This window comes from Vicia villosa, unplaced genomic scaffold (genome assembly GCF_029867415.1).
Source record: "Vicia villosa cultivar HV-30 ecotype Madison, WI unplaced genomic scaffold, Vvil1.0 ctg.004575F_1_1, whole genome shotgun sequence".
NCBI lineage: Eukaryota > Viridiplantae > Streptophyta > Magnoliopsida > Fabales > Fabaceae > Vicia > Vicia villosa.
In genome coordinates this window covers 69,499-80,174 of record NW_026706467.1, presented here as the reverse complement: position 1 = coordinate 80,174, position 10,676 = coordinate 69,499, and the positions used below count along the sequence as shown (strand labels likewise).

Sequence of the window (10,676 nt, the reverse complement as noted above, 5' to 3'; positions counted from 1 at the left end):
AGAAACTTGGGAGGTGGGTAAAGAAATTTCCATATATTATTCCCTCCATTTTTTATTATAAGTCGTTTTAGACTTTTCACACAGATTAAGAAAAATAATAGTTGTTATATGAAAATGAAAAATTATGAAGGTTTTTACAAAATTATCTTTCATTAATAACATGTGGAAGATAAATTTATATAATTGAAAAAAGAGAGAATAATAAATACTTAAGGATATAATAGAAAAAATAGTATTAATTATTCATTGAAATTGTAAAACGACTTATATTTAAATACAATTTTTTTCCAAAACGACTTATAATAAAAAACGGAGGGAGTATATAGTTTGAATTTTATTTATCAATCTATTATTTAAAATGTTGAAAAATATTCTAATAAAAAATAGGGTCATCATGCTAAGTGTGTCCCTGGATACTGGTTAAGTATTTCAAATAAAAAAATATTTTAAATTTAATGCATTGAATACACATAATATTCTTTACAAAGTTAATTATTTATGTTTTCAATGCATTGAATACATATATTTTGGATAAAAAAATTATATTTTTTAATTTATTAAACAATGCTTAACTTACCATTTTAATCTCTTAACCAGTATTTTGAGGTACCTTAAAAAATAAGGTTTTTATTTTTTCATTGATGATATTGTTCTAGGTCCGGTCCAATAACAAGACAAACAACTTTTTAGGCCCATAAATCAAGCCTCCAAATAAAATAATAAAGAAACATATTTAGGGGAATACTCTCCCTTAAGTGTTATCACACACTACCATAAAAAATCAATAATGTCTTTAGCGTCCGGAGATTCAGAGATGCTTCTCCAGACGCACCTATTTTAGACATTTCTCAGACCAAATTCATAGACATCTCAATTATGTCAAAATTTAATTCGGAGATGCATTTCTGTATGTGTAAAAAGTGAGTCCGAAGACGCATCTCCGTAAACACCATTTATTCAAACAATTGTGGGTGGTTCGGAGATGCATCTTCGGACGCTTTTGATACATATCCAGGGTCAGACCCTTCCCTCTTCCTCCATTTTCTAAAAATTTCTAAAAAAAATTCATTTGAGCTCTACAACGATTTTATCTTTGTATCTATTCACGGTCGGCCTAATCAAATTGGAGGTCCTGTTTTAATTTATAATAATTAAAAAGAAACATCAAAAATATAATTATATATTAATAAAAATAATATTTATTTATAATTATTTTGACTTTGATCAATCTCATTTTTTAATGTATTGGATTTTTATCATAGTATTTTTTTATTTATTGGATTTTTTTATATTTTTTTTTTATATTTATTAGTATTAATGTAAAAATTATGATTCAAATTTTGTTTTTGATTTAAAATAAATATATTACGTAAACAAATGTGCATACGCACGGGTTTGTTACTAGCAATATGAAACGATGTAATCCGTGTGAACGAGAAGATACCATAAGTTCGGGGTCAGGTAAATCCAAAGAAGCATCAAAGGACGACGACGAGCAAGCGATATGTCATACCATTAAAACCATAGCCAAAGGATTCACCGGGGGTGGTGAGACCAACTATGCCCGCAAAAGATACGCCCGTCAAGTCCTAAGTATTGACGACCTTCCCAAGATTGCAAGTACGAAAGCACTAGAATTTGCAAAAGTCTTTTAAGAGGAAGATGCGTTCGACATCCATCCTTATAGTGATGATCTCATGGTCATCACCGTTAACTGCAAATAATGGGAGATCAAAAGATTCTTAGTCGATCAGAAAAGCTCCACCCATATACTATACTAGGACGTCTTTGAGAGATTGTGTCTTGACCTCGAGGACCTAAACCCCTTCAAGGAATCGTCAGTTGGATTCTCAAGAGAGAAGTTGCAGGTGAAAGGGTACCTCACCCTGAGGATTACGTTCGGAGAGCTAGACCACGCCAAGATCATAAAGGTTAATTACTTAGTCATTAACGCCCCTTATTTATATAATATGATTATTGGGCGACCAACCTTTAACTGACTGGAAGCCGCTTTGTCTACCTTGTATCTATGCATGAAATACACGCTCCTTAACGGGTGAATGGGGGTCATTCACGAAGACCAAGAGATCTCTAGAAAGTGCTATGCAGAGAGCCTCAAATTAAAGAAAATGTGCCTCCCAAGCACGAGGGAGAAAATGGCCAACCTTGGGATTACACCACCCGACGAAGCAGGCGAGAGCAAGGAAGTTTCTCATATATCCCTACAGCACAACGAAGCCTGAAATCAAGAAGAAATTCCTCTTCCTCGGGAGCACTTAATATAGCCGTCTTATTTTTGTTATTTATTCATGTAAATGCTTTATCTTCTGTTATTTACTTAACTGACATTTTTCCGTGGGCAAGTGTTATAACTCTTTCGATTGTAAGAACAAGTTATTGATTGGGATGCACTCTTTTTCCTTTGCGCCTCCTAGGGGAAAAGGTTTTAACGAGGCATCTCATCCCTGATTTATCTATGTTTATTTTTTATCCCATATTTATGCAGGAAATCTAACTCTATGAGAGAAAAACAATTATATTTTTTGGATCCCACGACGGTGGTTCCTTGCCGCCCATAGAGGAACCTATAGTTGTTGGATCTCCCAAATGTGGATCTTTTCCGCCCATAGAGGAAATTATATTTTCTAGATCCCCCAATAGTGAATCCTTGCCGCCCATAGAGGTAATTATATTTGTTGGATCCCCCACGATTGCTGCCCATATAGCCAATTATATTTTCTGGATCCCCTAGTGGTGGATCCTTGTGTTGATAGAGGAAATTATATTTGCTGGATCCCCCATGGGAGGAACCTCTTTGCCTATAGAGGTAATTATATTTGTTAGATCCCCTAGAGGAGGATCCTTTCCGCCCATAGAGATTATTATATTTGTTGGATCCCCCAACGGTGGATCCTTGTCACCCATAGAGGCAATTATATTTGTTGAATCCCCTATGAGAGGATCCTTACTTCCCGCATAGGCAATAATATTTTCTAGTTCCCCAAGGATGGATCTTTGCCGCACATAAATACAATTATGTTTGTCGGATTCCCCACGGGAGGATCCTTGCCGCCTATAGAGGCAATTATTATTTTTGGATCCCTCAGCGGTGGATCCTTTTCGCCTATAGGGAAATTATATTTGCTGGCCCCTCCACAAGAGAATCCTTACCACCCGTAGAGGCTATTATATTTGTTGGATCTCCCCAGGGTGGATCCTTGTTGTACATAAAGACAATAATATTTGTTGGACCCCCCCTAAGGGGCTGCCCAAAGAGGCAACCATAACCACAAGACGTCTAAAAAGAAAAATGAAAGAAAAATTAAACGTTAAAAATAATTCATATAAAGACGCCTCTTGAGGGGCGCTGATGTTCCAAACAATTACAGAAGCCCCTACAGAGGTAATCATAATTACAACCAAAAATAAAAAGAGAGGGTGAGGAGTCATTCTTCATCCACCAGCTCCCCATTCAAAACCACCTCAAAAGCGTCCAGAGGACTTAAATCCAGATGGGGATAAAGGAGGGCCACATGTTTTCTCGCCTCATCAAAATGATTAGCTGAGGCCACCACGGCTTCGTCCATGAACTGAGAGACATGCCCCTCCAAGCTTTCAAGATTACCTTGGGTTTCCTCTAGCGACCTCTTCAAACTCTCATCTCTGCTAATTGGATATGCGCCTGGTAGCCACTCCTTTGGCGAGCGCTTTCGCGTCATCCCTCTTTTCCTTAATCTTCCTCAGCACCACACTATCTTCTCGGGTATGCTTGTTCAGGTTAATCGTCCCGAACTGCATTCTCCCTAAGGTATCAGGACGTTTTTTCCTCAGTGCTCTTCCCACAAAAAAGCACCTCACTAACTAGACCTCCAACAAAGTTAACAGTTGGGTAGGAGACATGGCAACAAATTCCTTATAGTCATCTAAGGAATTCCTCGAGAAGGAGAAGAGGTGATCGACGAAAGCAACAACGTCAATATCAGGAATACTCTGCAAAGGATTTACCAGAGAAGGATGACTATCCATCGACTTCTCCACACCAAGAATTATCCTAGGATTCCTTTCCGAGCCAGATAAATCCTCCTCTGTTCTTGGGGCCTGAGGGGGACTGATCTCCACCGCCCGAGAGGTTTCACCTTACAACATCCATGGAGCATCAGAGGTACTACGAGAGATATACCGCATTTCCCACTGCTCAACCATCTGCATCTTCACTAGGCGCTCCATTTTTTTGTTAAGATACACCACCATTTTCTCTCATGCATATGATAAATTATAAAAATGCGTCGGCATAAATGAAGCGCCAATAAAAATATTTTCCCTTACTTGAGTAATCCTCCACTCCGTTGCCATCTTCCTAGTCCTGAACAATAAGGGTACTACAATCCAGGGGGTGAAAGCACTCCAAAACTTGAATTACCTCATGATCTAAGGGAGGAAGGACACATGAATCAACCCTGATGATGAACTTAGGATCTGGGATGCAAAAAAGGGGAACAAGGGTTTGCCTCCTGCTTCCACCAACACGGGAGATGCATTAGTCTACCCCTTTATATGAGCAAATATGTCCTTCCAATCGTCGTAAGGGTTGGCAAAGGGTTTTAGAAAACGCACCCTTGAAAAAGGGAGCAAAGTTACCCAGCCACTGCCAGGAGGCAACTCTGGCCCAAAAAAGTATAAGAGTACTCTTATAGTGGAGGACACCCCAGATGATGGGAAAAAAAATCTGAAAGGCCCTCAAAATGCCCTAAACATTTGGTGTAACTTGAGAAGAGGCCACATTAACAACGGTTGAAAACTCTATTTTGGAGGAGGTAAAAAGAACTTGAGCCCCCTAGTCATAAATAACAGGGTGATGGAGGTAGAAGTTGAGAGCCCAGATCCCCAAAGGTGTCCCCATCTACTCTCTCATCCCTTGAATACTGCTCCATGAGCACATCCCTCTCTTGCCCCGTACTAGAAAAACTAATACCATGACGAATCTTCTTGATCATATCTGCATTGGAGTATCGGGAGGCTATGTCTCGCACATGGATAAACATCGTTTTTCTCTCCATAATGAAGGAAAGTAAGGGGTCGAAGAAATGAAAATTCAAAATGCAAGATGTTTTTTAAAAGAAGAGGAAGTGAAGCGCTACTTCTGAAAATATATAGGAAAGCCAAGGGAACAAGCACCACATTCACCCTATAGATTGGCTCCAGGAATGGGAAAGTATCCACACCTGAGTACCACGTGTAAACACGGGAAATAGATTCATTTTCTCAAGGAATACCATTATGAGGTGCATTAAATTTTACACATGCCTCTTACCCTCCAGCACTCAACCTGGCCAAATCGGTTGACATCACATCAATGTCAACATGAATATACAAGCCCAAAAACATTTCCAGTTGAAAGACTCGCCTGCTACTACTCTCCCTACACTGAGGGACTCTTTAGAAAAGGGGCGTCTCCCTTGAACGCCGTCCTCATCCAGGGGAATCATTGGTAGGGTGATGGACACTTTCAGGGAAGAAGAATAGCTTTAAATGTGTTCAGAGGAAGTATTTAGACGTGTGTAGTCTTGATACAAAGAAAGAAGTAATCCTCTATTTTCTCGGTCAACCGATTATCTTTTTTGCTTTTTCATTCCTTTGTTCCACATTTATTCAACTGATCTTTTACCTGCTTCAACCTTCTTGAAACTTTCTATGTAGATTGTCTTGCTTGCAGCCAATTTCTTATCACATTGTTTGTATTTTTATACCCTCTCCCATAGATCATTGAAAGTTTTTGAGGTTCTTATCCTGATGCTTTTCACGAACTTGGACCCATGCTAAAGTTTGAGAGTTAAAAAATACGTTTTATCTCATCATCTGCATTCTTAACTAGAATGACTTCCTTAGTAAATCTCTCCATGTATGATAATAGGGTTCCTCACTCCCCTGCATTATCGAGCCAAAACATTCAACTGGTTATGGATGGTTGTCTATAGATGTTGTAAAAGTTGCAATAAAGCAAATGTGAAGCTTTCCCCATATGTTAATGGATTCATTTCTCAGTCCTTTGAACCATGTCATAACGCCGACTTTTAACGTCAAAAAGAACAATTTACACTTCTGTGGACTCCTTGCTCCCCTGAAATTTAGGAGGACGTCTTCAAGTTTTATGTGTTTGTATGAATCAATTATTTTGTTGAACTCCTCATTCCTAACGGTTTCTACAGCTACGTGCAAATAGGTTATTGGTTTATCCTTGTATTTAAGGGTATTTTGTAAGGAGTATCCCAGTCTCCTTCAGAAATGTTAGATGAAGAGGAAGGTGAAGCGTTTCAGTGGTAATGATGACGGTGTATCAAAAGGTACTTTTCATATTTAAATATGCAAGAGGAAGGCATTTAAGGAGTAGGAGAATGTGGTTTGTACCTCATATAGTCATGTGAACAATAACAACGAGATGGTTTAGTTAGTTCCTCGTTATGGGATGTCAATATTTTGTCATTGGCCCAAGCCAAATCTCTCATAAGTCCAAGAGGCACCTGAGGGACTAGATCAACAATTTTGATTTTTTGTAGCCTTTCTTTATGTTTCTCTAATGCTGTTAATGGCTTCCTCTAGACATCCATCAACAAGAAACTTAGCAACATGTTTGTTTCACCCCATAGCTAAGAGGAAGCGTATGGATTGACGTGTGGGGTTCATTATCGTCGTATCTTTATGGACTTTGAGGCTTTGCCATGGTTTCTCCATTTGGCATGGAAATCGTCAAAAGTGAGACTTATTCAATATATAAATGGAAGTTATGGAGCGTCTCAATCGCTAGTGGCGGGAACGATGTTCCCTGGTGCAACTGAGACGCATTAAATCCATCATCACAGTCATTTACCCTTGATGACCTCACTCGCCACAAATCGACATGGACGGTTGGAGTTCTACGTCATTTTTATTCCCCAACTTACCATGTATATCATTGATTAATTGATGTGGTGAAAGGTTGACAAGCGTTCCCAAAACATAGAGTTGCTCACGCGAGTGAGAGGTTAGTTTTGGGAGTGATTTTTGGGAATTTGCAGACGTACTCCAAGTTTGGCCTAGCTCAATACTCGATGATAGTGGAGGTACTTAGGGTAAAACTGTGTGTACCTTGATTTAACGTTTGACTTCTCTTTTTATGGAAGTCTTATGATTTCAGGGACCTAAAACTTTATGTGCAGACTGCAGATATCTGCCCAAAAGAAGCCAATTATCTGAATATTATTTGTTAGGTTTAATATCTTTTTCCGTCCTGCATCTTGTACTCTGATTTCATTTTAGTCCCATAACTTTAAAAAATATAATTTGGTTCCTTCAACTTTTTAAAAGGTTGTTAGCTTGATCGATGCAAATCTTACATTGATGTTTATGTCTCACTGAGGCAATAGTTGAGTCTTTATTGCCCCTAGGGCGAGTTCTCAACATATTATTCTATAAGTGAAAATTGACAAAAAAACTAATAAATAAATTTGACATCAATAAATCAAAGTCACGTCTACGGTCCTTTTGTCTTTCCTTTTGTCCAAAAAAACTAATAAATCTATCATTTCACATGGTTGAGTTGAGGAGTTATTGAATGTTAATATGTTATTGCCTTCATTGGGCTTCAAATCTTGCATACGTAACTCTAATTTCCTGAAGATTTCGTTGTCAATGAGGATCCCTGCCACCGAATGATTGGCTATGGTGGCAGTTACGACCATTGGAAATGTTGCGTTAGGAGTTCCATTCATTCTTTCGTGGTCTTGAAACTCTAACATCGGTCTATCTTCCAGTCGCTTCTCAATCTACATATTTCTTCGTGATGGATGCTATTTATGACCAAGTTGCCTCTGGCAGACCGAATCAACGACGAGGAACGAAGATGATTCGACGTTAAAAGGACAAAAGTACTATGGGAAGCAGAATCAAAGGATGCCTAGAAGATTAACATTCATATTCATAAATCAGTGAAAGAATCAAAATTGATGTGAAAGTGAGATTGCATTTGAATCATACTTTTTTTATCATGTGAAATCTTTTACTCATGAGAGTTGGCGCAAACGTTTTGGACCTAAATCGTATGTGAACTTTCTTTTATTAGGCTTTTGATCGATACAAAACACTAATATAAAATAATATTTAAACACGGCTAATAATTTTTTATTTTATTTTAAATGTTTTAAATATATTTACAATTTTTATTTAGATCTGTTTAAATTTTTATACCTCTACCGTCGCACCATATGTATAGTATAGCAGTATTTGATTACTTGGCTAATTAATTGACTTCAGTATCCCTTTCTACTAGTACTGCTATGCAAGACACGGACGGACACGAAGGAATAAAAATGAGATATTCTATAATATATGCTTCTTCTTTTTTTACATTACTCATGGCATTTAATAGAATAATTTTTTTTCAAATAATAGAATAAGAGATGTTGATAGAAAGAAGATAAGATGCTTTTTTTTTTGTCACACATAATTCTAAACTCACACATTTTAAACATGAAAAAATAATTTTTTTTAATTTAATTATTATGCATAAGAAGTAAGAACAGCTTCTTATTAAATAATTGTATAAAACTATTTTATGCTATATCCATTAAACTCAAAAAATAATATAAAAAAATTAATATAAAAATTCATCTTAAATTAGACCTTAAATATTGTATTATTTAATAAATAAAACTTTAACCAAAAAAGATATTAAATGTTAACCATAACCAACCATACAAGATAACAATCAACCAATCAAGTACTTCCAACAAGATAACTCAACTCAACCCATCAACCTTTTTATTTGATAAATAATTGATAAAATAAAGCTTACAATTAGAAGGAATAATTCAATTCCAATATCAAAAAGCACTTAACCAAAAATTCCAAGGCCATATTCACATCACATACACCAAAAAAAGTGATTACAAAACTGATAATACTTCTCACAATTCACCATAACCTAACAAAAAACCTATATGATATTGATATGTCTCCTCTATTATATAATTTCTAACCATAGTAATTTCTTCAACTAGATTGAAATTGAACATCCTTTGACCCAAATCTAAATTTAGAACAACTAGAATCCTTAATCAAAAGTGAAGAACTAAATCCAACCATAGAACTATCCAAATCTAGTTGAACCAAAACATCTTCCATTTGATACCCTCCAATCACTATAGGATTCTTCTGTTCATCACCACCATCCAAAATTCCCAAACACATAACATCATCATTCACTCTCACCATTGAGTTTCTTCCATGAATTCTCCATTTCACCATCTCACTTTGCAGCACAAAATCAACAACAGGCACAATAGGACCACTTTGTGACTCATCAACTCCTCTAGAATCAAAACAAACATCAAACGGAGACACTGATGAAGCTACTCTAGACATGTTCATAGATAAAGCAGCTTTTAAGAAAGCACTTTTGAAATTTGAATAGATTGAACTTTGCATGGTTGTGTAAGGCACAACAGAACTCAGCTTAGTTCCATCATAACCATAACCAGAACCCTTTTGAGACAAAGATGGAGTGTTGAAAGAAACCTTTTTGCCACCGATTTTGATGGAGTTAACGTTGATGAAATATTCATTGTTTTGGTTGGTGACAAGTGGTGTAAACGTTAAAGATCTGAAAATTTCAGATTCTAAAAAGTTGTTTTGACCAAGTAGAACTACCCCAGAAGAAGAAGAGAGACAAAAAGTGATTTTTCTTCGTGAATCAACTGAGTTGAAAAACTGTGATGAGAAAGAAGTTCTAGATCTACCAAACCCAACAATGCCTTTAGCATCATTAGATAACCCATTCAACAGAAGAGAAGATGAACAGGTGAATAGAAAGTCAAAAATTGAATCTTTGGTTGACTTCAGTTTCATAACATCTTCAACAAGAACTCCTTCAGATGCTGATTTACCTGTGATGGTGTTTTTGGGAAGAATTTCACAAGGGGTGTGTTGATCTTGATCTATAGGCCATGTTTGGGAGTGGGTTTTTGCGGTGAGACATTGAAGAGAACGGTGAGGAATTGTACGGAGAGAGGAAGAAGATTTTCTGGAAGAACAATCTAGCCAGAAACCTGAACCACTGAGGTCAACAACAACGTTGGTGGAGACAAAAGGTGTACCATGAGAAATTGTTGTCAAGTATTGTTGTGTTGTGGGGTCTTTTGTGATGGGGAGGAGGAGGGAATTTGGAGAGGAAGAAGTAACGGAGAGGAGAGAGAAAAAGAGAGGAAGGAAAATAGAGAGAGAAGCCATGGAAGAATTGAAGAAGAAGGAAAGAGAATGGAAGTAGTTGCGTTTGTTGGTTGGAAAAAGGAGTGGGAGTTGAATCGGCGGTGTGTCGCCGCGGTTTGGTTGAAATAAGGTTGTTTGGTTGGGAATGGATAAGGGTTTGGGGAAAATAATGAATTATTATAAGTTGTTTGTGTTTTTGTTGTTTAGTGTGAGGTTCTTGTTTTGCTGACTCGATAACACTCTGTGATGCTAACGTGCTTATCTCTTCAATAAAAGTTGCGACTTGCGACACCAGTTGTATACTTTTGTACTATGGTTATGTTCAGTAGTTACCAAGTTTGAGGCTGTTTGATTAAGATCACACGGTTCTTGTTTTAATCTTATATTTTGTATTATGCAAAAGTTAAAGTTTTGTCTAAATTTTGATCGTTGGATCT

The 10,676-nt window shown here is 36.9% G+C and overlaps 1 protein-coding gene across 1 annotated transcript; it reads right to left on the bottom strand.

The window, feature by feature from the left end:
* Positions 1-8,773: 8,773 nt before the first annotated feature.
* On the bottom strand, positions 8,774-10,430 carry LOC131642167 (probable aspartic proteinase GIP2). The gene has a single exon (XM_058912445.1). The coding sequence runs from the start codon at positions 10,258-10,260 to the stop codon at positions 9,025-9,027; it is 1,236 nt and encodes a 411-aa protein (XP_058768428.1). The 5' UTR covers positions 10,261-10,430; the 3' UTR covers positions 8,774-9,024.
* Between the last annotated feature and the right edge of the window lie 246 nt (positions 10,431-10,676).